The following is a 27,884-nucleotide window of genomic DNA, read 5'->3' as shown; positions in this document are numbered from 1 at the left end:
AATAACAATTATGCAAACAAACCTAAAGTTACTTAACATGTTAGGAAAATTAAAATACAAAGTAAACTTTTTACAAGAATGAAACACAGGTTTAAACTGAATTTTTGCATCTGTTCACGAGAGCTATTAATATGACACCACCTTCTGGTTGAGCTCCAGTTTACTTTTTTCACAGATCAGGAAATTGTGTTTGAAAACACTTCCAATGGAAAAGACGCGCAGTACAACCTCCTTTTCACTCTTGCACTCCGCTGCACTTCCCAGGGGTCATCTCCTGCGAACGCACTTTACCAGTTCCGATGTCTACTTCTCGTGTAGGCAGGATAATTGATAATACGATATATGGTGTTGCACAAAGTGTTGGGATGTGTCACCTTCCAGGAAAAACACATGTTTACTGGTGTCGGGTTGGAAAGGGAAGTAGGCGGGGTTGATGGGCCAAGCAGCGGCTCCATCCCACACACACACAGATCAATACTGTAATGGTGACGGTGCTCTTATGTTAACTTGTCTGGCGCCACCTTTGTGCTCAGCTCATTGCGACCTTAAACACCCACCCACACTCACTCTTGTCGGACATCTGCAGACACACCTCTGGATTCCAGCTAGTGAGCTTTCAATCGCTGACCTAGGTGACCCACTGCCTGCACATGTGGCGTAGCATTCCTGTGCAAAAATGTTTTGGAACGAAAAAGATCCCTGCAAGTACACAAGAGTTAGGGAAGACCCAGCTCCAAACAGCTAGCGATGCTGGGATATCATGGGGTGCGGATGATGTTTGGTTCACAGAACAGACGTGGTCCTCCCGTTAAGGCACGGATCCAAATCATGGGTTTCTGTACAACCCGGCATCCACTAATTCTAATTCGGGGTGGGAATACACCGCCCTGAAAAACATTTAAACACACACGTTTGTACAAAGAATTTATTAACATTTTTCAACAACAAATGACAATGTTTGGTCCCCGGACAGAAACACCAGCCAAAAATTCGCCATGGCCTACAGGCTCTTGCAACACAATATATGCAATGTAAAAAACAAAAAAGGATTGCAGTGGTTACCATAGCCCCTTTTTGGTGTACAGTACATGTACTGAGGCAATCAATGACAATGCAAAGTTCATGTGAAGAAAAATAAACCACGCAGATCAACTCACTGCTGTTGTGCAATGTGGTCGTTTTCTCCAACATGAAATACACACGCAAATATCCAAAAGAAAAGGGGGGAAACGACTGGAGCAAATGGGAAACTACTCTACTCGAGTCATAACCACACCCCCCAGAGGGTGTGTCTAAATTCAAGTGGGTGGGGCTATTATGGGTTCACCAAGAGTAATGGTGGGTGTGGCTCAGGTTGACCCGCCTGTTGAAAAGAACCCAGCGCTCAGGACCAGGCCAGGTCAGAATCCCACCAGAAAGTACATACAGGACTGAAACCTTGTCCTCAAAACTCTGCATGTCATCAAACTCCTAATAATGGCCTATAGGTCAGGTGAATAAAATAACGGCTTACGTTTAACTAAACGTTTCCAGTTCTGAGCCCTGCATTAGTAGTTCATTTTGTTTTCTTTAATAAAAACCCTAAAATGCAGTGTTATCATCTTAGATCTAAAAAAGACACATAAAAGAGAGCATAAAAGATAAAAAAGAACATACAAAACATTATGAATTAATGCTTCGGCATGGTACAGGATTAAATGTTTTCAAAAGTTGCGCATCTCTCAATTGTTAAAGTGAGTTATTTGGAAATTTTGAATGGCCAAAAGCACGTGGTTTTCAACTGTCACGTGAAACGCCATTGCCCGGCGCGTCAGACGATGGGGTTCACCTTTTGAAAGCAGAAGACAAAAATAAACCGAAGGAAAATCGACAGTTTTAGGTTTGCACAAGATTAAAAAGAGTCTGTACTTCAGTTTTGCCGTGAGGCAGCTATTACTGCTTTCTCGGCAAGAACTCCAGACCAAAGGTTCATCCACAAGCTCACATGAAGGGCGAGAGGAAAGACGATTGCCGCTTTAGTCATCGGGCTCATCTCCCTCCTCATCATCCTCGTAGTAGCGATTCCGTTTGATCATCTCCTCCACCGACACCTCCTCGCCAGCCTCCTCGGCTTCCTCTCCATCCCAGAAACCAACATCCTGGGATGCCCGCTTCTGCGCGCTCTCCTTCGAGGGGGTCGGCGACGCTGGACCGTTGGAACAGAAGGTCTGGCACTCTGAAGGTGACAGCTGCTCGTCCATTTCCTCGTCCTCATCCTCCTGTTCAACTGCTTCCTCCTCCTGGTCACCTCCCTGCCCAGCGCCACGCTCCTCTTTCTCCTGCTGCGCCATCTCCTCCCAGCAGATCTGCCCGTTCGGGACGCTGTCATCCGCCATGTCCCCCTCGCCCCGCCCCAGTGAGCCCTGTCTTGGCTCCGTGCTGCCTGTCAGGAGCTGGAACTCTCTGGGTGCAGGAGACGGGGTAGCCAGGGAGAAGGGCTGGCTGCGCTCCTTGAGGGATGAGCTCCGACGCAGGTTTGTGAGCTCGGAGCGTTCGGGGCTCAAAGGAGCTGTCACCGGCTCTGAGTCGGCCTCAGGAGGCCACTTGGCTCTGAAGGGCCTCACGAGACCACCCTCTGCTGCAGCAGCGAACCCAGGCGAGACCTTCTCTCCCTCAGGGGATGGAGGCCAGGAGATTTTGAGCCTGCGCGTCTCCATCGGTTTCTCCGAGCTCGCCCGGTCACTCTTGGTCATGGTCTGTGCACGTTCCTCCAGGGTTGCGGTCAGGACGTTCACCTTGACCAGCGGCGACTCCTCTACAGAGGGGCTCGACAGCTTGTCCTCAGGTTCTGGTCTCTTTGCCTGGTCTACCGTATCATCTTCGGCGCCTTCTCCACGGGCCGTCCAGAGTTCCTTGTGCGGTCGGTGACCAAAACCCTCGTCATAGTTGCCCTTAGCCTTGAACAGCTGGCTGAAATGTGGTTTACAGTACACGTTGCTGTGCAGAGAGGCGTAGTTCCCAATGCTGGCAGCAGAGGGTGAGAGAGACAGAAAAGCATTAGGACTCACGGGTCGCAAACCTACAACCTGTGTCCAACCTGGCATCTCGGACACTCTGGTCTCCCACCTCAGCTTGGTGTTGCAGTGTGTGCAGCGGAAGCAGGCACTGTGGTAGACCTGCTGATTGGCCACCAGACGCTCCAGGGGGTAGACCGTCTTCAGACAGGACACACAACTCTCCCGCACAGGCAAGTTGAACTTCTGCGTAAAGAGACACACACACACACACACATTTCTACATGTACTGGCGCTTTTCTCCAAAGCAACCTGCAATGTTAAAGAACCTACAATTATTTACCCATTTATAGAGCAGAATAATTTTACTGAAGTGACTTAGCATAAAGTACCTTGCTCAAGGGTACTACAGCTGGAGGTGGGATTCGAACCTGTGATCTTTGGAAAAAATTCCACCATGACCCCACACTTGGCCGTGCTACTCACAGCAGAAGTGTTCAGCGAATTGCTGCTAGACACTTATGATTACAGGAATAGTAGGCAAGAGAACCCACCCTGGGCACTTTGGCATGGGCACTGTCTTGTGACAAACACAATGGAGACGCAGAGTCTGACGGTTCCACTGGAGCCCCTGAAAAACAGGAAACCGCTGCGGTAGCTGATACCCCCCGTGATGGACACATTCATGCCCCCCCCCCCCCAGCTCCAGTGACAGGCCTGCTCATATTTTCACAACCATACGAACACAGCTGTAAACAGAGCAATTTTCCAATCTCACATTTCCAAACACACACCTCAAAAAGTAGACACGATCCTTTTACCATCGCTTTATCTGCTATACGGTATCTTAACTTTCATGATGTCGCCTTCAATGGCCGATAAAACCGAGTAAGGGCGAATTCTCAATGGGAGAACATTTATTAAAAAAAAAAAAAAAAGGACAGACAAGACAATGGGACTTATGCCTAAGAGTGTATAGAGTATTTTGATTGAACTTTCACATTAAATTTAGACCTTTCACCAAAAACACTATGGGTGGTTAATAAGGAGGCAAATAAACTTCCAGAGCAAGGGATATACTGTATGTGTATCAGTGTGCCCTGAACAGAGGCGATCTCAGTCAGGCTAGCTCACTCACCAGGGCCATCTGTGCCTGAGCACTTTCTGCTGGCAGACCCCGAAATCAGGCTCTGTGGAAACAGAATACACTGTCTGATTAGTGTGTGTACATTGAGAGCTTTGATGACAGTCAAAGAGACAAGACTCTCATAGTCTGATCGCTGGAAATACTGGAAACACACAACAGAAAATTGAGACAGTCAGTAAAATGACATTCGACATCTATGGACCTGCACCCACCCCCCACTAACATCTGTACAGTTGGGTTCTAAAAAATATTTTTTTAAAAAAGTCTTTGAGTAAAAGCACCAGCTGAACACACAAACCAAGTCAGAGTCTAAGGCACACAGTCCAGGAGCTGAGGCACCAGTGGTATCCTCCGCACCACCGTAGCAGGAACAATACAGTTACACTAGCAATTGAGCCTGACATCCTAGATGGGTTCAATCACTGCAACAAAATGGTCATGTGACATGGATACCCACCAGGTCTCCAGTCCCCGGAGGCACATTCTCCTTCTGCTTCAAGTTGTGACTGCGAATCTCCATCTCCATCTGATCACTCTGCAGGGTTGGGGACAGACCAGAAACGACCTTGGTTTGGGTGAATTGCTTCTGCTTGTCAAGGCTGTAGACCATGCACCTTAAACCATACAATGTTTACTCCTAACCTATGTAAAAATGAGGAAAATGTGCTTGACTGCATGAGAACATGGAGTTATTGAAATGAGACTTTCAAAGATGAAAGCTTGGACTCCTCAACATTACTATTGATCTGCTTCGACTAACAGATTTTGGAGAATCATACAAATATATAGTGCTGTCACAAAGTACTTGGCCCATTTCAAGTTTTCTCAACTTCTGACAACTGCAATGATCCCAAAGATACAAGCAAGTCAACATCAGAATAACTGAAAATAAAACAAAACTAAACTAAAGTTATGGAATGGCCAAGTCAAAGGCCTGACCTGTAATCATTTGAGGTATTGTGGCAAGATGTGAAGAGCTGATCATGCTTGAAAACCTCCAAATGTTCCTGAGCTAAAGTAATTTTGCTTGGAGAAGTGGGTCAACATTCCTCCACAGCGATGCGAGACCCCAGTAAAAAGCTACGGTAACTTTTGTTGCAGTCGTCGCAGCTAAAGGTGACAATCATTTAATGACTGCAGAAGGGCAATTACTTTTTCATACCTTTTACTGCATATTGTCTTTTACACAAGGAAATGACATACAACAATACCATGTCATTTTCACCCAACACATTCTCCATCTACATATTACTAGAACTGGGCTTGGCCGGATCCTGCTGTCTAGCAGGCCTGAGGTTCGAGTCCTGCTTGCGGTGCCTTGTGATGGACCGGTGTCCCATCCTGGGTGTCCCCCCTCCCCTCCAGCCTTATGCTCTATGTTGCCGGGTTAGGCTCCGGCTCGCCGCGACCCTGCTTGGAACAAGCAGCTTCAGCCAGTGTGTGTAGAACTGAGAAACCAGTCTGATCCAATTTAATGTCAAAAGCCACAAAAAAAAAAAAAAAAAAAAAAAGGGGGGGGGGTTAATACTTTCCCACAGCTTTATATAAATGTACACACCCTCATAAGCTCCTTGCCCATCTCCACTCAAGCCTCTTAATGCCTGATTTTCAAAAGTATCCATCTTTCTCCAAAACACATCTTTCTATAGTAGTGGGACAGTCACTCACGCTTTGCATGGGGGTGTGGGAATCCTGCTTCGATACTGCAGCCTGGTATTTGGCCATTCTGTCCCGCAGCGGTGTGGTCTCCACCAGCCGGTCAGGGGAGGTCACCCCATCTAGAAGCCCTGAGCAGAGCCATAGTTCAGCCAGATATCTTTACCAGCACACCCACTGAGTCCCATTCACCATTACCCTCTTTCTGTGACCCGGCTCACTGCGCCAGCATTCACCGCATCACTGTACTCCCCCTAAAGGGCCCAGTGTAACAGATTCTTTCTTTAGTGTTATATGTGGGACCCTGTTCTCCGGTACAGCGTGCGCTTTCTCTGCTTCTTGCTGAAAGTGTTTGTCTGCACCTTTGTCTCCAAGATGATCCATTTCCTCCGAGTAGATGTTGATCCCGCTGGTTCTCACAGGCCCTTTGGACACCTGGCCAGAGGGAGAAGTACAAAGCGGTCAAAAACTTATATTTGGTCAGGTAGTTCCCCATTCAAGAAAAACTTCTCCATTCAGTATTATTTCCCAAGAAGAGCTACCAAGGCTGGAGTCAGTCACATTATACCACAAATGCAGACATTCTTCCCGTGCCGCTCAGAAGAACTCTACACAGCACGGTAATCGAGAATCCAGCATCAGGCAAGAATTGACCTAATGAGTCTGGAGTCCCTGTGTCAGTGAACACAGACAGACAGAGAATTATCACTAACAGGCTGTCAGCTTTCAAAACACACCAATGACTGATGGGCATTCTGTTGCATTCCTTGGACTCTACGCAAGGCTTAAGACTTTGAGGGCTAATTCTAAGAAAGCGACCCATGCGTAACAGTAGCCCAGGTGGCTATTTCCTTGACATGGAAAGCCCTGCGAGACCCCAGGCCATTACTGGACTGCTCAACCGTAGTTTTAAAAAAAATACACCTTCAATGTAATAAAGGCTGAAAAGGCATTTCTTTTGTTCAGTGGTCTTTGGTCACACTCAGGGCCCTTGGATGCTTGGCATGTACTGCCCCATAGTCATAACATTCACAAAATTAAACTGTACAAACCATACAGTACAAAATATGTGCCAAATAACTACTCCAGCACATTCCATTACGGCAATGTGCTGACCACATGTAGCTTGCTCTCCTTTGTTGGGTGTGAGTTTTTTTCTTTTTCTCTCCCCTTTTTTAAAGACTATGGACTGAATTGTAGTGATTTGAAAACAAATCAACAGTTTGGACTGCAAAGCCCTTCTCTGCAGAGCCCAGATTAATTAACTGCAACACTTAAAAGCAGCAACACAGATGGTGGCACAAATTCCACATGAATAAGGAAAAAAAAAAAACCCACCGGAAAAGAAGATAGGAAGGGAAGAGCACCAGCAGCATTTCAGGGGTAAAGCATCAAATTTGGCTACAGCACCCCTCAGGAACCCAGGAAGACAGCTACCCTCTTCACCTCAGCCTATACCCCTCAAAAGGTAATCCTCTTACGAGCTCAAAGTCCAGGCAGACACCACGTCTGTTTCAGGGCACAACAGGGCTGACAGTACTGCAGTCATCCCACTTCAACCACCATTTACCACATTATTGCCAAGGAAAGCATGTCGATCCATCTTTCAAGTGGGTCTTTTGTTCTACTTATTTTTACACCTTCACTTTGAAAGTTACAAGGGAAAAAAAGACTAATTCACACAAAGTATCCACTACAGCAATGGACTGAACACTCAAGACAACACAAGACACAGACGGCTACTGTAAACATTAGATAAGAAATCAGGCATACCACATGCTAAAAGTGACTGCTTCCCTTGTTTGTCCTGAACAAGAGATTCCTTGTGCTGGATTTCGCTGTCACGCAGAAAAGCAGTCCTTTCTAAAGCTCCAAAAAAGTACCCTAAATCTTAAGTTTGGTCTCTAGGTTCTAGATGCATAAAGCAGCATTACCTGAAAAGAAATACACAATGTCCCAGCCTCCCCACATAGCCCTATATCTGTATATAGCAATCGGGTCCAGCTTTTGAGGAATACAGCATGGAGAAAAGGCAGGCACCGTCTGTAGACCTTAGAGCCAAAAGAGTGGTGTCTTCTAGGATGAGCTGCATGGAGATCAGGAGTGCGCAGATTAAAGGATGGTAGGACGGATGCCACTCCTTTCTGGGCAACGGGGATGGGAGGGTGGGGTAGCAGCTGGTAAAAAGAGAACGTCCAGCTCAGGGAGGATTAGCAGCCAAGGGGCACTGGCCTGCAGGGGAGCCAGACAGGAGTAATAATACAGTGGGAGCCGGAGGTAAAACAAACAACGCAGTCTAATAGGCAGACGAGATAAAGAGCCAAACCCTAATCCTCACATACAGGACCGGCGCACATAAAAGAGGCTGTTATTTTTCAGTCTGAAACACACCAAGGACAAACAATGAAGATCATGTTACATTCCGCCATTATGAACCTTCCAAGGCCGCACACTGGAATGGAACAGACAACGCGAGCTGGCGAGCGATTTAAAAAAAAAGTTGTCGGGGGATCAAAAACCCAAGTGCTTTATGATAAATCAATCCAATAATTTGTCATCACCTCTTGTGATGATTACCATTGCTTTTAATTACTTCACCTTCTCTCTACATTTCCCAAGGCTTCACAAGGCTTTCTGCAAGCCAGTTAATACTGATTTCCAGTACCTGCTTCCTTAAGACTTAACAGTGCACATTTTTGGGCTTGGGGGAGAAGGAGAGAAGAAAAAAAAAAAAAATAAATAAATCACATTCGGACTCCTACAGTGACAATTTTCTTCCACAAAGAGAGGTGTCACAATCCAAATGGGATGAGCACAAAAAACATGGTGCGGCAACCCAACAAAAAGCACTACAGGTACAAAAACAGAAAAGCAAAAGTAACAAGTGATGCTACAGACATGACACAGATGCACCTTCTACCTGCTGTCCCCAGCCAAGAGCGTATGGAAACATCCTAGGGTAAAAATTGTTCTTCTGTAGAGAAGATCCTAAAGAGCAACATGAACACTTGGTAGGTTCTTAAAATGACGACTCTTACAAATCCCTCTACGAGACCTGGACTAGTGCTTTGAGTAATTACTTCTCGAATTAAAGTGGGTGTGGCGTAAAGAGCAGAACCATAAATTCCCTCGTGTGCATTTTAAACGGTGTCGAGGATGCATTACGATACTGTTTAAAGTTGACGTTTTCGAGCTGGAACGAACACGCTAATGATTGAAAAAGTCGAGGGACTTACTAAAAACAAACTCGGAAAGGTCGCAAGAAAGGCTCCTCCTGCTGAGCGCCGTGATGCAGCTCTGCCTGCAGGAGGTAATTCGACTCCAGCGGGGGACACACTGGAGAGTTCAGGGCTCTGGAATGGTGCAGAGCCCACGATGACTGAACGCAGCTCGCCGTTTTTTGCCCGGCCCAACAACCCGACAAGCGAGTTCAGATTCGGACAAGCTGCTCTTGCCTCAGGAGAGGAAAGCCGTTGGACTCCAGCAGGGCGATGCAACGTGAGCAAGATGAACTCATTCAGCCCGGAGATTCCATCTCTCAGCTCCCACCCACCAAGCAGAAGAAGACGACAGACATGGAAGCTGCATAGAGAGGAAGACACGGCCTACGAAAGCCGTGGAGCCCTTCGGCAAGTGTGCCTGCTGGGGGGTGCATGCCTTCGCTGTGACATCACTGTTGTGCCTGGACCACATGCTGGGCTTTTGTGTGTGTGTGTGTGTGTGTGTGTGTGTGTGTTGGTGTGGGGGGTGCCTATAACTAGCCTCATACCATTTTCCCCTCGGGACTGTGTGTGTCGTGACTCTTCGCTTCCTGTCAGCTGGTCCATGTCAGGTGACGCACTGCAGCGAGAGGCTGTTGGGGGGGGGGGCTCGAGGAATTTTCCACCCAGCAATGCCTGGAGGAGCCCAAAGTGGGCTGAACGTTGTTCCCGCGAGCAGGAAAGCATCACGCAAAGCTGGACGCAACTTCAAAACTGCGGCGAAGGGCCGGGCCGCGATCCAAAGGAGTGCGGCACCAGAGGACCCGTGTAGATTGCTGGGGAGGCATAACGACAACGCCAACAGCTTTTGCACTATAGCGCTTCACTATACTTCGCACTCTGAAGCTGCCGCCGTCACCGTGACTCACACGACACGCTCGCTTTGAATTCCGCAAACAAAAACAATAAAACGTTTTCTCTTATCTGTGTTCTGCCCCCTCCCCCTCTCTGCTGGGGGCCCCAGGTCAGCAGACCCAAAGTAATGCATCAATTTGGAGGCGATACAAGGCATCATTATCTCAAAGTTATTCCCCTAAAGTGTATTTTATCCATTTATTTATATTTAATGTAGAAGCAGAGCTACACGCTGGTGGTAGGAGTCAAAAAGTCGGCGTCCGAAAGGAGCGAGATTCACCTCCCGGTCGCTCCTGCTCCATACAAAGTGACTGAATGAAATGGCTCCTAACATACCCCCCCCAATCTGAACTACAGGAAGGGTGCATCCAGCGTTCATCATCACTTGCGCTTGTACCTCACAGGCTACATCCTGTTTGCTGCTCAACCCGTTCCGAAAACATTCCGAATTCAGTTCGGCCCTGGTCTCTATAAACTTAGATCACACCACCCACCCCAAGTACCTCCGCATGTCCTGTCGACTAGGTTAGGCGGCTCCCTGTGTACTGGCAGGGACTGTGGTATCGCACACGCTGGCTGTGCTTTGCCAGTCCCATGTCTTTGCCAATTGTGCTGAAAACACTTGTTTGACTTCAGCTGTATTTCACTTTGGAGCAAAGCGTAGGTCAAATGCATAAACTCACCCATCCAACACACTGTGCCACTGAATACATACATGTAAAATGGAAATAAACAGGGGGTAGGAGGCAATGTAGCATTACTGGGCTCCTGACTTCTCAATAACCTGGAGGCAGCTGTTAGAGCTCAAGTTCGGACCCAAAGGTTGCTGGTTCAAATACCACCTGCAGTACCCTTGAGCAAGGTACTTACCTTGAATTGCTCCAGTAAAACTATCCAGCTGTAAATATGTGTAAGTACAGTAATTGCAGATACATTAACATTGTGTCACTTTCCTCCAAAGTGTGAGATAAATGTAATGCAGTGAGGGCGGCAAAAATGTGGCCCGTTGTCCTTTTGAAAAGACCCCCCCCCCAACTCAGATACTGGGTGACAGAGGTCAGGACACAACGGGCCACTTGAAGACAGGCCAGTTCCTGAGGTGGACACTCACTTTGCTGTGAATGTCCTCTCCCTTCTCGAACATCATCTTGAGACTGTTGAGGGGCACGCTGGGCCTGCTGATGGGGGAGCTGGGCACGGCCGAGGGTCTGCTCTCCTCCTCCTCCTCCTCCTCCTCAGTCCCTGCCCATCTGTGCTGCACCCGCTCCATGATGAGCTCGCCCTCCTGCGTCTGACCGTCTGCTCCTGCCGCAGCTTGCTGCTCTCCTGGAGGGTCTGCGTCGGGCTGGCGGCTGGGCGACGCTGGGGATGATGGCGCGGGCTGGTCCGGGAAGGGCGGCTGCTCCCAGCGTTTCTTCAGCACGCTCAGGTTGCCGCTGCGCAAAGTCGGGGGCACGTCGTCCACAGCCTGCAGGGACAGAGACACAGGATGAGGTGGACCAATGAGAAGAGCCCTTGTATAACATCTCAAATACTTCTTGTACATTGGTGGTTTGTCATCTGCTAGGACTCAAAACATGAAGGCAAGGAGGCCTTGGGGTAACTAAGAGTCCCCTGAAGAAATGTCCTACAGGGGCCTCAGAGCAGAATCCCCCCATGGTGGAAGCTGATCTTTACCAGCATCGTTTCTGGAAAAAGAGCAACAGTGGGACAGAGGAGGTTGGATTTCTCACTTCTGCCAAAGGAAATAAATAAATGGTTCACAAAAGTTTTCCACACAGTTCTGCTTTCGGCCCAGTTTTTCAGTTTCCTCTGATAAATTAGAGAAATGTGACACCAAACCGGGGGGGGGGGGGCACAGTGGCACAGCAGGTTTGGTCAGGTCCTGTTCCATGGCGGGTCTGGGGTTGAGTCCTGCTTGGGGTGCCTTGCGATGGACTGGCATCCCACCCAGGGTGCGTCCCCTCCCCCTCCAGCCTTACGCCCTATGTTGCCAGGTTAGACTCTGGTTGGACAAGCGGTCTCAGCCAGTGTGTGTCACCACCTATGCACCATTACTCATGCAACTCCAGTGTTTTGTATTTCTTCAATTTGTATCATTGATCTCCCTGCCAAACTGTCAACTATTTATTATGTAAAATGTCTGTTGAGGTTTAACAAACATAATTAATTTATTACTGCTCTTTTTAATTAAAAGCTGGTGTGGAAAGTGTGCAGACCAGCAAAGGTGTCCCAGCTGAAGAAACTACTTTTGCAGCATTCTAATGGAGAATCAGAGGAACGGAAAGGTCGCCTAAAAATGAGAATCGGCGCTACTCCGGACGCACTGAAAACATGCTCATTCGTACAAGTTCACATCGCAACCGAAACACCTTTTTCCCCTCCCAGCCGCCAACTCGTCACATGCAACCAGGACCACCGTGAGAGTTTAACCTTTAAGAAAAATTCGTTTTAAGCACACATTTATCGGAGCACCAGCACCCCAACCCCCCGCCCCACTTTCCGAAAGACAAAACCAGAGACAGTAAATATAAGGAGAGACGCGACAGACACAAGAGACAACTTTGATCGCTACCGGTGGGCCGTGGTGGATGAGAACAAAGAGGGTCGTGCTGCTCTTTCCGTTCGCGAGGAGAAGTGTAAAAACGCTGGAGAGCGCGACGAGGCGAGGCTCCCGTTCCTTCGTCCGCTCTCCGTCCCGTGGAAACGATAAAGACTCGGCCAGATGTTGTTAGTTAGAGAAGGTCTGCGGGAAGCCACAGCCCACCCCCCCTAGAGCTGGGAGAGAGAAAGGGAGAGCAGGACAGACGGGGAAAAACAGGCACATAAAAGCAGGAAATGAAACGTTTAGAAGAGGTTTAACCCTTTGCTGACGATACCTGGTTTCACTGGAGAGAGAGAGAGAGAGAGAGAGAGAGAGAGAGAGAGAGAGACTTCCCTGGGGCCTTGGGAGACCTTCACGTTAAAACTCGAGAATTAACCTAGGGCTTCACTGGCGCGTCTCAAGCTCCCTTACTGTTTATTCACAGCGAGCCCGTCATTTGTCCTGGCCAATGTTTTCTGTTCCATTTTGATGAAATGTTGCACTGGAGAGGTGCCGATGACCCGTATCACATTACCCTTCTTCGGTCTCAACACAGTATGTTTGGCTACAGGCAAAATGCAATTCAGAGCAATGTGGGGCAGTTGACTGTACAGCTGAAGGACCCAGATGTCACAGGTTTGAATCCCACTTTCAGCTGTAGTACCCTTGAATGAGGTACTTACTCTAAATTACTCCGGTAAAATCACCCTTGTCCTGAGAAGAAGCCCCTCAACTTCCTGATGGGGCTCTGACCCGTTTGCCTCTACAGCAGCCCCTTCTGGCTTCAAGATGCACCGAAGCACAACTGAGCGCTTGTCCTTCCTTTCTACAGAAGATCACATTGCTCAGAAACATGAGTCATGACCTGCTGTGCGCTTATAATAAAAGCTCCCGGAGCAGATTGGGGCCGCGAGGAACCACAAAAGACATACCTGCTGTGTTAAATTCCTGCCATACTGCTCAGAAAACTTCCTCGGTCCCAAGTCACTCCCCACCACCTACGCCAGCCGAGAGCACGCAGGCCGGTGGCTTAACTGGGCGGAGAAGAAAGGGCAGAGCCGCGCAACTCGGCATGTCGCCTGGTGTCGACATCTTTACCCTGGAGCAGCACACCGGCGCGGGGCATTTGGAGCACTTATGCAAAACTACAGGGGAATTACCTGCAGATTAAGGAGTCTAAATACGGATTAGACCTGACGGCCTTCTAACGGCAATTACAGCATGTTGGCAGGAGACAGACAGAGAAAGAGCGAGGGAGGGGGAACAGTGTGACCGCATGCTCAGTCCACCCTTCCACAGAGCTCAACCACTCCTGGTCACATAAGCAGTTAGTTAAATTGATCACAAGGTCTCCGGAGGTTCATGCTTCCAAGGAATTTCAAGGACTAGCATCACAGAAGACACGCACTCCTCACATCCCACCGGAACAGCACAGCCACATTTAGAGATGTTGTGCAGGCATAGGGAGAGTGGACATAAAAGCCTGAAACCTTTTGTTTTCACTGACAGAGTCAATGCAATTTAAAGGCATCGATACTCAAGAAAAGGGAAATGAAATGTTGGGGGGCGGGGGATGTGTTGGAAAGTCTGAGTAACAAATCAGGCCATTGTGGACTGTGGATTTCCTCTAGACTGGGATGTATGAAAGAAGTTTGTTGCTTTATGTCAGATGGGAAATGGAGACCCAACCTCAGGTACTGCACACAGACCTGTTTACCCTTCCGGTTGCCCGGTTACCAGCAACACCATCCACTCGCTACGGCTACTTACTGCTTTCCATCTGTCCGAGTTCACCTCTTCCGCAGCCTTTTGGTACCTGAAAGAGCCAGAGAAACAAACGCAGACCAAACTGTTTAATATACAGTATGTCCCAAAACATTTACCGAAACAACCCCGCCCCCCCCATTCCACACCCTCCGCTTTATCCTGAAAAACACAGATGGGGGTGAGGCTGCTATTTCCTAAATCCTCCGTCTTTAGAGGAGATATCCTGCTCATCTCCCAGCCAAGCCCCCAGCATGAGCCGAGAGCTGTCAGAAAAGACACAGCAACGCCCCCTTCTGGACGGAGGCACAACCCACACACACACACACACACACACACACACACACACACAATCTTAAACCACTTGTCCCATACAGGGTCAAGGGGAGCCGGAACCTAACCTGGCAACACGGTGAAAGGCCGGAGGGGGAGGGGACACACCCAGGTCTGGATGCCAGTCTGTCACAAGGCACCCCAAGTGGGACTTGAACCCCAGACCCACCGGAGAGCAGAACCCAGTCCAACCCACCGCGGGAGGCGCGCACACACGCACACGCACACACAGAGAGAGAGAGAGAGCCCGAGTTCGGCTTCGCCTGAGCAGAACAAACACACTTCTTCAGCCCTCACTTTGCCTCCAAGAGGAGTAAACACTTGTGTCAGACACGTCCGCGCTGGTCGGACGATGCACGCAAAGCATGCTCAAGATTCCTGATAAAACCATGTTTGCTTAACTGGAATTACGAGCGTGGGAGGAAATAACTGCGTAGTTCGCGCAGCAAAGAAGACAGAGAGCTTCGGTGAAGGTGCAACTGAGGACGGCCAAGGGGAGAAATACTTGAGGGAGAACTAAGGTAAATAACAATATAGGGTCGTAGGGAAGAGTTTTAAAAAATGAGTTTGGATATGTTTGATACGCAGGCCCACAGGTGATTGAATAGCTGGACTGCGACATCTGAACTGCGTATTGCCACCTATTGCTGGATCCATGGCTTATTTAAGTGCTCTTTATCACGTAGAATTTCCCTAACATGCAAATTGCACTGGCAGGTCAGAGGCAAAGCTGGAGGTTGGGCTTCGACTTCTGAGCACGTGTCTGACACACGCGAATGCCCTCCGGAGAGCTGGTCAGCTGGAAAAGCCATCGGAGGCTCTGCTGCACAGCCCCCATCCTGCGACAGACATCGCAGCTCACCGGAGAGGGGACGGCCAGCAGGAGGCAGAGCACCAACCCAGGCCTCCATCCTGCTGAGATTCCCTCCAGATGGGCGCCAGTCAGGCGAGAAGGTGGCATCTGTGCCCGAAAGCCTACGTATACAACCAGCGCGTGGGTACCTGAGAACGAATGAGCCCGTTTTCGCAGAGGGTGCAGGGCAGAGGAGTCACTCACTTGGAGAAACGCTCAGCGATGGCGTTGCTCTTGCCTCGGGCACCAACCAGGGAGATCTCCTTAGCCGTTACACGTAGCGACTGCGACGCCCACTGCCGGCGGCTGAACGGATTTGCTTCCATCGCTGTGGTCGTCAAGCCTGGATGCAGCACCTACGTGAAAAGAACAGAACTGGTACTCGGGACTAAACTGAACCTTCATCAAGTCTCCATCATGGCTCTCCCTGCAGGAAGTCCATCTCTGAATGACACACATCTGTGGCTCAAGCCTCAGCGTCTGCTTTCTTGGCAAGCAGCAGATGTCGCATTTGGCAGGTCATGACACCACAAGACGCTGCGTCCCAGTGACGTCACACACCTGCCTGCATCCTGCCCTGCTCTGGGGGAGATGGTCTGAAAGCTGGAGCAAGACGCAACATGCAGGCCAAATGCCAGTGAGCACGATGACAACATCTTCTGCAGTCTGGGGGTGGAATGCATATAGGACACTTGGTTTTCTTCGAACACTCCTAACGCCAGCACCATTAAACAAGCGTGACGTAAGACGACATCATAGCGTAGTGGTTAGAGCTGCTACCCGTGGACCCAAAGGTCACAGGTTTGACTCCCACCTCCAGCTGCAGTACCCTCGAGCAACGAACTTAAATTACTCAAGTAAAATTATCCAGCTGTATCAATTGGTAAATAATTATAACTTAACATAAGTCGCTTTGGAGGAAAGTGTCAGATGAATGAATAAGTTATGACACACTGTCATACCGCCAAAGGAAACATCCTGACATTGTCCTGATGCCTCACGGCGACACATTTCCTGCTAGCAACATTTAACGTTGCATCCACTTGCAACGAGGTTGGTAAGAAAACCCGTGCAGGGGTCCGTTTGTTCTGAACCTGCAGTTAATTTTCATTAAATAATTTCGTGGTAAAACTAAGGGACATGAGGGCATCACATACTTTCATGCAGCAGTGCCAAGTGTGTGATTGCACAGACAAACTCCAGCTGTGATCACAACAGCCCTTCATCCTATAAATCCACAAAGCTCTCTCTGCGTTGAACTTGGAGGCCCTTAACACCTAGCAACCAGTGACCACCTCTTCATAAATGTCTCTCTCATGAGAAACACACTGCAGGCTTTTACCAGCATTATAAAGGACCAAGAAAGGCGACATGGAAGGGGAGTCTAAGGAAAAAGAGCTGTACACAGCATCTACAAGTAATGACTTGGTCAGATCCACACTTCATCGCCCTACCGTCAGCCAGTTCTCGGTCGACAGCATAAGGACTGTGCTCAAAGGGATCTGGTGTGGAAAATGTCGCAACAGGTACCTGCACGATCACCGGCGCTCAGCGCAGCGAAACCGCCCTTTGCCACGAGCACTTTGTCCTGCTCCTGAAGGACTATCAGCGAATCATCAGGGCGGGCGGTCGAGCGAAAACGCTGCTTCGGGCAAAGCGCTCCGCGAGCCGTCTGCCTCTGGAGTCCTCGGCCGTCGACCAAAGGAACGCTCCAGGGTGATGTGCAAATGAGGAATTTTTCCATGTTGGCTCAAAACACTAACAGCAGGGATTGTGTTCCCCGCCCCCGGCTTCCCTACGTTAATTCAGTTTGAGCTGCCTTTTGTCCTCAAGAGGAAACCTGTGACCCAGCCCCTGCCAGCGCTCACCTTTCGCTGTATTTAAACTTTTCCTCGCTCCTTTATTACTCCCGCACTGCTTCTTAGCCGGGCTTCCTGTTCGCAGCCTCGTCTTGCACCGTGGTTCCGTTGCGGTTTCTCCCCGAGCCTCCGCCTGCGTGTCTCCGTCTCCTCTTCCACAGCGTCGCTCCGCAATACCCGGGGCAGTTTGTGTGCCTGCATATGTGTATGGGGTGGGGGGGGGGAGACAAATAGTCACATGACCTCTTGCACCAATGAAGATCAGCTTCCACTTTCCAGGTGTGACCCACCTCCCTACTTGCTTCCACTCAATCCCTGATGATCGCACCTGGAATACACATTAGGGTGTGTGAGCCCGTGGGGGTGTGTGCGCATGAAGAGCAGTGAACCAATGGGCTGAAATTCTGGGAAAGCTGGCTAATCCTGGCAGCCTTCTAAGGAAGTGACAAATTCCCCACAGAGGATGAGTCACACCCAAAATGGTGATGCAAAACACACCGCTCGCACCGGCTGAACTCTGAGAACGTTGTTCTCTGTCCTAAAGGGGGGAAGGGACACGGACACACACGGACACACACGGACACACACGGACACACACGGACACACACGGACACACACGGACACAAATGTACAAGTCAGAGCAATGGGAGGTGAGAAGCACAGTTGTTCACACTGTGCTGCCACCAAATTTTCCTCCTTGAGAGAAAGCAGAAATTGCGCTTCGGCCCTCACGCTCGCCTAAGGACTTTTACGCAAGATGATCCGTTTCCCTTAATCATTTCCTTCCTCGAGCAGCAGGTGTCACAGCGGTTTGCAACTCAAAGGATGCGGTCTGAACCCCACCTCTTATTGCAGAACCCTTGAAAAAGGTAACCCCTAACCCTAAACTGAGCCAGCGGTACAAAGGAGTAAATCACTAAAGAAGCTGACAACTCAGTCGCTTTGGTGAGAAACATCAGCTAAAGGGGTCAATCACTGAATAACCTTAAAATCTTTCTTCAGAGGTGTCAGTGTCCACTTCAGGCAGGACAAGCTAGTCACTCAATTTCCAGCTGCATAAAAGCACACGGAACGGTGGAGCAGTAAACCTCCTTCCATTTCACTTTTTGGGAAAATCCCAGGCAAAATCCCCCGTTTCAGCCCACGCTCCAGCCGCTCTCGATAAGGAGATGTGGCGGGAAGGGAAGCGAAGGCCCGCAGACGCTCTGGTTCTCCAGCATGAGTCACGAGCAGAAAGCAGACGACAGCTGACTCCGCGCCGGCACGCACAGGTCGGCCGAGCGTTTCCCACGCTTGGCTTCTGCGCGTCGTCACATCGCGAACTGACGGTAGGCGAGACGCAGCAGGCAAGACGCGGCACGCAGCAACTCCGTGCTCGAGATCCTTCGCTGGCAAGTTAGGACACTGATCCCGTCCCAGCCCTCACTGACTGTCATCTGAGCAACAACCCCTCACCGGGACACCGTGTCTCAACCCAAAAGTGAACGGAAATGAGAGTGTGTCCACCAACCTCCACCTCACGTGTACGACTGCATACGGAAGGGTCCTCGACGAGGGTTCCTGAAATGGGGGTTGTCTCTGGGGAAGCTCTGGCACATTGGGTGGGAAAGAGAAAAAGCCGAGCTGAGAAACAAGAGCAAGCCCTGGGAAAGAGCAGTCATGGTAGCACCGCAGCAAGCTCTTGTGCGGGGATGAGCGCAGAGCCCAGACCGGCCTGTCCTGCCTTCCAAACCATCCTAGCTGCTTCTCGACTTCCACATCTAACATTAAAAAAAAAAGGAGCAGAGCGGCAGTACACAGGGGGCCGTTGCGTGTGGGAAACCTGTTCCGCCAGGACTGGCATCCGAGACCAACGCAAACAAGGAATCGAAAGGTAAAGAGAAACGTGACGCTGTCAGTGGCGGCAGAGGACGTATCCTGAACACATTCGGCCGTTAGCTTTTCTCGAGCATCAAAACCCCGGAGGAGCGTTCTTCCGGAGAAATTATCCGTTCGAAATCAAACAGAACATACACTCATCTCTTACATGACTGGTTCCAGCACATAGAAAAACTGTTACAAAGTGTCATATGAAAACATACACCCTTTTTCGTACAACAACTTTATTATTCGGGTCAACAGCATTTTTGCCCGTTACTTGCATTTTTTACTTTTAACAAGTATTTTATTCTGTATGATGTTATTGGCACTTGCATCACATAATCTGGGACAGGGACACACGTTTGGCGTCTAAATCTCAAAGGGTTGCGTCCCTTGCTCTGGATAAGTTGAATGCGTTAACCTGTAACTTACCCTTGAAATAATGACCACTAGTGTAAGCAAAATCATCACGTGATCAAATGATGAAAGATCCTCCAACGTCATACATCTGTCAGTAATTATTAGTAGAAAGTTCTACTGTACATAATTAAAGCACAGCTTGTTTGTTTGGCACGGCTGTAGTCCGAGCCCATATATTCCAGGAGCTACCAACCAAGGAGGACAGGAAGAGTAGCAGGTGGTGAGGGACTAACTTGGGTTTTAGAAGCTCAGGAGAGGAATGGGTCCAAAAAAAAGAGGAGTTTACACAAGTGTGCAGTACCATGGTAGGATGCTCAATAGCAAGTGAAACATTCCCAAAAACCCAACACAAAAATTCTACACACCAGAAAAGTATGAGCGACTTTCATAAAAAGGTATTTTACATTTTTCATTTAGCTGATGCTTTTCTCCAAAGTGACTTACAGGGTTAAGGTTACAATTATTTACCCATTTATACAGCTGGGTAATTTTACTGGAGCAATTTAAGGTAAGTACCTTGCTGAAGAGTGCTACAGCTACGGATCAAACCTGTGACCTTTGGATCCAAGGGCAGAAACTCAACCACTACGCTACCAGCTGCCCCTATTTTAATATGTAGTCAATCAACGATGGGAATCAAGTGCGGATCAGCCCAAAACGCCACTCCGCAAACCCTACCTAGCAGCACCTGGTTTACACATTCAGCACCACTCACCTGAATTAGCTCATCCGTGTATGAGGTCATTGCGGGTGACATCATCCATGTTCTCTCTCACACACTCCATGCTGTGCCTGAAGCAGTGCCCATTTTTGGGCACCGATGGTCCAAACCTAATATTCTTCCACACCGCCCTTGGGATCCTGTCACACATCGGACACCTTTACATCAGAAAAGTGGCACCTGACAAGGCCACAATGGGGTGCAGAGCCAAGCTTCAGTGGTTTGTTCGCTTTCACACGCACTACGCCTTGAGGAAAATAAATTAAGGACAATCAATCCCACTGGAAAGTCAACCTAATGGACGAAGGCACCGTCCTCGCGCCATGACGGCATTCATCCAGGCTGAACGTGCTAAACCTGACACCATCCCTGGAGGTGGTCGGTTCAATACACCAGAACAGCAGAGCTAAAACAAGCCAAACTGTGCTCGTGTTCACATGATCCACACCAAAGCGGACCAATCGTGCTCTTCAGCGGTCACGTAGCTTTGGAGCAAGTATGAACACCAGGCCCCAACCCCCTCCACGGCTTCACTCCGGGAACTCAATCTGTGGATGGCGCGGAGAGACAGACAAATGAAGGCGTAACGAAGCCCAATGCAGCAAACAGAGGGGAGGGGGAATGTTTTGCTTGGCGCATTCAAGGGACCCAAAGCCCTTCTCTAGGACTTCCTGCATGGTTTGCGAGCGGACGCCGCGGGGCACAGATCCCGGCACCAAGCAGAGAGCACAACGATCTCAAAGCCCTTGAACTCCGAGTGGCGCATCTCCTCAGCACTGGACTGAGACACGCATCTCCAACAACTCCCGCATCCCCCTTCCCAAGTCTCCATTGTGTCTCGATCTCATCAAAGTCACCAGTAAATATGAGCACGAAGCAAATACAAAAGTCCACTCTACGTAGTGCATTTCTGAAGATTTTTTTTTAATTTTTTTTTGCCAGCTGGATGGTGTTACAGTGAGGTACTCTCCATCAAGAGGGGCTCAGGGGCAACCCAAAGTGGCGCTTCTTCTGCACTGGAAATACAGCTGGACATGTGTTACACAAAACATTTTTAGGACGAAACAATAAGTGGCAACAATGACATAACAGTGTCCTAAAATGTCCATAATGCACATACTGTTTTACCCTGGGGGAGACACGAGGGAGACACAATCCCACCAGAGTACGCAACTTCAGTACAGAGGATGATCTGAAGGACACCTGAGCTCCCGATACCAGTTACCCGAGCATCACACAGATGTTTTTCAAACAATATTCATAAAGAAATACGGACACTTTAAAGTAAAAGGTGGAAAACTCTTCAAAATCTGTTTTCTTCTTGATTCACATTCCGAGCCATTTATTACTGAGTGGTCTTTAATTAATACAGGGAATAAACAAACATGTGGCTCAGCACAAGCCACAGCAGGAAAGTGCTCTTTTCATCTTGTACCTCATATCTCATGATTTCACAAATAAATTAAAGTGAATTTTGGTCACCACTGGAGGCGCATTGCACTCTGTCACAATAAACGTCTCATTTGAACAAGTTACAGTGCATTTACACACACCTGTGCATGGTGACACTTTGTGTCAGCTTTTACCTACTGACATCACACCAATCCCCGAATTTCAAAACCAAAACCCACACTGTCTGAAACTGCTTATCTCAAGTGGGGTCGCGGCAAGCCGGAGCCTAACCTGGCAACACAGGGCATAGGGCTGGAGAGGGAGGGGACACACCCAGGACGGGACACCAGTCCATCACAAGGCACCCCAAGCGGGACTCGAACCCCAGACCCACCAGAGAGTGGGATCTGGCCAAACCCGCTGCGCCATCGCACCCCCCCAAAAACCAAAAACAGCAGAAAGTATCAATTCATATTCAGCTACTAGAGTATTTGATGAGAAAGCGGTGCTGAACTTTTCCGTTACAAGGAGCGTTTGCGTCACAGGAAGCAGCAAGGTGTGTTTCTAAGGTACATCAAGCAACCTGGAAACAATCTGTTTCTTTGGGAAGCAGGAGCGCAGTTGATGCTTATGAAAACATATCCTTTGCATGAACAAGGACTGCATGAATAGTATGAGCTATGGACACGTGTCCATGTTAGTGAGAAAGATCCCGGGTGCAAACAAGACCCCCTTGGCACGAGGGGCACGGCAGCTAAGAAGAAACTCTGCGTCACATACTTTATTACATTCTTAGGGTTCGGTAACCCGAATCGAGAGGGAGGACTCCCGTCTTTGTTTTTAAGTCCCCACCATATAGAGTTCCCCCAAATTACTGGAACAGTGTTCCAGCAGATGTGCCGGAAGACAGCTGTGTGCAGCCCAACATGGAGAGTCTGCAGAGGATCTGTTATCAGGAGGGCATCGGAGCGCAGCCCCATTCCACTCGTACTTCCGCCTCTGAGGTATGTATCAACAACACTGGTGGGGAGCTGCACGGGCAGCACTGCCATTCCTGCCCATCATTCCTTCGCATCTCACCCAGGGGGACTTGCCGGGCCCTGCTCCGCTACAGCAGCCACCTGTGCGGCGTCGACAGTCGGTCAAAGGGCCTGGCGTAAGAAGCAAAGAGGTGATGATGACGACCCAGTAAACACATTCCTCGCATAACAGGGTTCATTTGATTAGCGAAACCCCCCTTTAGGACAATTTCCAATCACACAGGTTTAAGAATTGGGATGAGTTTTTTCGAATATAGCTGGGAATGCAAGAACTACCGCGGCATCAGCCTCCTTTCAATCATCGGCAAGGTATTCACGAAGATCATACAATCAAGGCTGCAGAAACATCGTGAACAGACCAGTCGAGAATAGCAAGCAGGATTCAGACCACAACGGAGCTGCACCGATCAAGTATTTGCTATTCGTCAAATGGTGGAGGAGAGGATCAGGTGTGGAAAGCGAACTGTCATCATCTTCATCGACCTTAAATCTGCATTTGACTGTTCACTGGCCCGCCCTGTGGAGGGCGCTGGAGAACAAGCACGTACCACTGAAGATCATCCAACTGCTCCAAGCATTGTACAATGGCTCAACCAGCAGCGTGCGGGTCCGAAATGAACTATCCGAGGAATTTCCTATTCAGACTGGAGTCCGCCAGGGAGATGTTGCTTCTCCCCTGCTTTTCAATATCGTGATCGATGCCATTATGAGGAAGGCATTCGAGGGCAGATGGGGCGTTCAATACAACGTAAACAACTTCCTGACCGACTTGATGTTCGCGGATGACAGTGCCATATTCGCCGACACAGATGCAGAGGCCACCGACATTCTGTGCCAAATTGCCCACAATCACCCAATCCTACAGTCTAAGAATCAATGCAGACAAGACCAAAGTTATGACCACCGATGGATCACAAACCAACATCCACCTCGAACGAATCCAAATCAAGCAGGTCCAAGAATTCAAATACCTGGGATCGCTGGTGCAGGAGAAGAAAGTGGCATCCACTACTAAATTCCACAGCAGGATTGGCCAGGCAACAGCAGCGTTCGCCTCGCTCAAATGGTGCTTATGGAAGAAGGCTAACATCTCCACCAAGACCAAAATTCGTCTCTTCCAAACACTGATCCTGCCAATCCTCCTATACGGATCGGAAACATGGACTCTGCTCAAATCAGACATCAACAAGCTTGAAGTCTTCCAAATACGATGCCTGAGACAGATCCTGGGTGTCTCTCTTCGTGATCACCATTGTAACGAGATAATTTGGAAAAAGTGCGACAATCAACCCTCAATCGACGAGCAAATCCAAACACATAGACTGTGATGATTTGGCTACGTATGCAGAACAAACACCAATCGGCTGCCATACAAGCTCCTCTGGCAAGAACGACCTGTCCACTGGAGGGTTCAACGAGTAGCACCAAAGAAAACATGGCTTAAACATGCTGAAGGAGACCTAAAGAATCAGCGACTGACCATCAACAAAGCTAGAATTATCGCCACCGATCGCCAGAAGTGGAAGCGTATCGTGAATGACATACGGAATCCAGCGGCACCTACAGCAGCATATTGGTTGAGAGGGCGACCTGCCCTCCAAATTGCCAGCTAAGGACCAAAGAAGAAGAAGAATTTGGATATTTGTCACTGGGGAGAAAAAAAAAAAAAAAAAAAAAAAAAATTAAAATACCAAATTGAAAGGTTATCATAGAAAATGCAAAAAACTTACTCCCAAGTGTGGAGATAAAATGATTGCGCAACAGGCAAAAATGCCGTTATACAAGGCAATAATAATCCTGAAAACGAGGTATATTTTCACATAAACCCACAGCAGCAGTTTCCACGGGACCCCGTCATACGAGGACAGAGAGAATTTAGAAGATATTGTTGGGAAGCGACAGAAAACCAAACACCAGTGGTCAACACAAAGTGCACAAAAACCGTGTGAAGAGAGACTTCTTGGAAGTTGTAAATCATGCCAGTGCAGTTCATCATTCGTTTGTTTTATTTCGCACGATGCTTCCAGAAGCTTCCAGACTACGCGAATGGTTCTTTACAGCAGGACTCGAAAGTGTCCTTCAGGTGAAAGAGCAGCACCGCGCCGATGTGTTTGTTGTTCGCGAGTCATTCTGAATCCGTCCATCTTCCATCGACCAACAGAAGAGTAGAGGTAAATGTGCATACCTGAAACGTCAAAAAATTTCAACAAGAAAGGGGCACAAAAGCTGTCGGCTGCGTCAGCGATGGGGGAATTTAGGGCGGGAAAAAGGACCCACGCGCGCGGGGCTCGTGTCCATCTGCTCGCACCGTCCTGGACAGACTAGAGCAGCTTTGACAGCTGTGCTCGTGGGCGCACGTGCACAACACACCGGGCGGGGGGCCCGGTCCACTTTGCATACTTAGGCCTGGATGTCCAGATAGCGCAAGAAAGACCCGAGGCGAGAACGACTCGGCTCGGTACTACTCACTGTGACTAACTGTCCTTCTGCATTTTCAGAAGCAAAAAGCATTCTGTGTGTCTTCGTTCATAAATTAATTTGTTAAACTTTGGAAACGCCCTCATCTTCATCGCGTTATCCTCCTCCTTTACACAAGTGATGGTGGAGGACTCGGCCGAGTTGGACAGGACAGGACACACACCCAGTTTGAGCGGTCTGAGCCGTCGTCACCCTACAGCGAGACGCGAGCGCGAGAGCAGAGCGCGGCTCCGCGGACCGGCTGTCCACGTGTCCGGCGCGAGCGCGTCTGGTCTGCGGACATACCGGCACCCCCGTTTACACCCCCCCCCCTACAGAAAATTACCGCTCGCGTCTCCAACGCCCGCAAACACACACCACACTTTGACTTTCTATGCAGAGTCCCGAGGACGAAGCTGGTAGTAACTAAGCAGTGAGAGAGCGCGCGAGCCCCACGCACTTACGTTCACTGGCCGATGGCGATTGCTGTCCAAAAGCGTCGCTTAGTTTCCAGCCAAATTTAAGCGTGTCATCTGAGGAGAAGCGCGCACAAGTCGAAGGGCCCGCCCGCCCCGCTGCGTCTCTTTAGGCACCACCGCGCGCCCTCGTTGAGGCTCTTAAAGCGGCAGTCACTCGGACAGGAGCGCGCGCGGACCACACCGGGACCACACCTCGACCATACCATAGACCAGGCGGAACCCGAGCCGAGTCCTCACCCACGAGGGACTGAAAGCGTCCTTCGCCCGGTCGCCACGGCGCACGCACACGCACGCACGCGCGCGCAAAAATACGAAAGCGCCCTTAGAAAGTACGTACAGTGAGCGTGTCGGACCAAACAGACTATTGAAACCCGCTTCTCTCCCTGACATTCTCTCATTTTCTTTCATTGTTTCTCCAAGTCGGAGTTACGGAAAGCGGGGTGTTTCCTTCCAGAGCACAAGTGACCGAATTTTGTGGTTAAAAACAGTGTAAAATCCTTAGTAGAGTAGGTCACCTTTCAAGCTGTGCCTTGCCAGGTGCTTTTACATTTATTTATAATTTAGCAGATGCTTTTCTCCAAAGCAACTTCCAATGAACTCTATGTAGTGTTATTAGCCCACACACCTTATTCACCATGGTGACTTACACTGATAGATACACTACTTACACTGGGTTACTCATCCATACATCAGTGGAACACACTCTCTCTCTCTCTGTCACTCACACACTATGCAGGAACCTGAACAGCATGTCTTTGGACTGTGGGAGGAAACCAGAGCACCAGGAGGAAACCCACACAGGCTGAGCAGGGATCAAACCCACGTCCTCTCACACCACCCACACGCTGTGGGACAGCAGCACTACGCCACCCATTTTCTACTCCAATGTCACTCACGTCCATGGCAAAGGATAATTTTAATGTAAGACTGCCTGAGATTTACTCTTTGACAGTCTTTTTAAACATTTACACAGAAACGAAGGCCAAAGTGGCAGCAAGAACTTTACGCTGAAACCAGCGGACATGTCCTGGAGAAGATCCCACGAAGGCACGCCATCAGTTCTGTGAATTCACTTGAACGTTTGTTCCTGGATGCTGAGGCACTAAATTTCATCCTTGTATCGACGGCAGCCGACATCCTGACATGCTTAAAAGCACCTGGGATTCTGCTGATCGCTCTCCTACTGGTCTTCTCTCTACCTTCTCTTCCACACCAAACCCTGAGATACCACCTTAGTTACTTAATCATGAACCTTCTACTTGTGCCCTGGACCCCATACCTACGTATCTTCTTCAGTCAGACTCCACGCGTGTTGTGCCATATACCTCCACCACCCCATTCAGCTTCTCATTGAGGACATGCGTCTTCCCTGAAGACTTAAGAAGGCTCAGTGCTCATCCCAACACCCCCGTACCTCCAAAAACCCTCACTTAACCACCGTGCTGGTGAAATCTACTCCATCGAGTAGTTCGCGCTCAGATTTCTCCTGTTTTCCCCAAAAATAGCCACTCTGGCCTTATTGTCTCCACATAAGAATCTCAAGCATCAATGGTGCCACACTGGGCAGCGGGAGCTTCTGTCAGGCCGATCCTTTCATTTAAAATTATATTTACATTTATTCATTTAGCAGGTGCTTTTCTCCAAAGTGATGTACATCTTGAGGAAAAATACAATGAGTGCATCACATCGACGGAAAGAGAGACTTGGATGCAGACGCGTGATTCTAAAGCACAGTTAATTTGTCACATTCCACCATATACATCACAGAAGTAGCTGCATAAAGGTTTATCTGTTATTGTACAGTTATAATCACAAAATTATTGAACATAAACATTCACACATTTGTCGTGTATGCACTTGAGACATGAGAGAGGAGGTGAGTTCTGAGACTCATATTAAAAGTAGGCAGGGATTCAGCAGTTCTGAGTGAGGAGGGGAGGTCGTTCACACATTCACCACATTGTAGCCAGAACTGAGAACCTCCTTGCTTTTGCTTTTGGACCTTTCGCATGTGGGACCACTAAGTGGGCAGAGGTGGATGAGCGTAGCGGTCTGGTTGGGGTGTAGTGGATGATCAGGTCTTGTAAGATATCTGGGAGCAGATCCATTGATGATTTTGTAGACAATAACCAGGGTCTGGAATTTTGTCCGGGCAGCTATAAGAAGCCAGTGCAGAGAAACAAGTAGAGGAGATACATGGGAACACTTCTG

The 27,884-nt window shown here is 49.0% G+C and overlaps 1 protein-coding gene across 1 annotated transcript; it reads right to left on the bottom strand.

The window, feature by feature from the left end:
• Positions 1–1,409: 1,409 nt before the first annotated feature.
• Positions 1,410–25,888, bottom strand: lima1a (LIM domain and actin binding 1a). Its single transcript, XM_018760506.2, has 12 exons — positions 25,659–25,888; positions 17,314–17,499; positions 15,650–15,801; positions 14,266–14,311; positions 11,023–11,379; positions 6,159–6,231; positions 5,809–5,927; positions 4,598–4,675; positions 4,132–4,183; positions 3,548–3,624; positions 3,106–3,239; positions 1,410–3,003 (listed from the first exon to the last, which is right to left on the bottom strand). Exons 3-12 carry the CDS (start codon positions 15,769–15,771, stop codon positions 2,016–2,018), a joined length of 2,046 nt encoding a protein of 681 aa, XP_018616022.2. The 5' UTR covers positions 15,772–15,801; positions 17,314–17,499; positions 25,659–25,888; the 3' UTR covers positions 1,410–2,015.
• Positions 25,889–27,884: the final 1,996 nt, after the last annotated feature.

This window comes from Scleropages formosus, chromosome 19 (assembly GCF_900964775.1).
Source record: "Scleropages formosus chromosome 19, fSclFor1.1, whole genome shotgun sequence".
Taxonomy (NCBI): domain Eukaryota; kingdom Metazoa; phylum Chordata; class Actinopteri; order Osteoglossiformes; family Osteoglossidae; genus Scleropages; species Scleropages formosus.
This window is presented reverse-complemented; position numbering and strand designations above follow the sequence as displayed.

What these genes read in the sequence shown, in the direction of transcription:
- lima1a (XM_018760506.2), bottom strand. Translation starts at nt 15,771, where the DNA reads ATGGAAGCAAATCCGTTCAGCCGCCGGCAGTGGGCGTCGCAGTCGCTA. An exon ending in ACTCGGACAGATGGAAAGCA is followed by an intron (nt 11,380 to 14,265) that starts GTAAGTAGCCGT and finishes CTGTCCCTGCAG; the next exon opens with GCTGTGGACGACGTGCCCCC. An exon ending in CTCAGGCACAGATGGCCCTG is followed by an intron (nt 3,625 to 4,131) that starts GTGAGTGAGCTA and finishes CCTGTTTTTCAG; the next exon opens with GGGCTCCAGTGGAACCGTCA.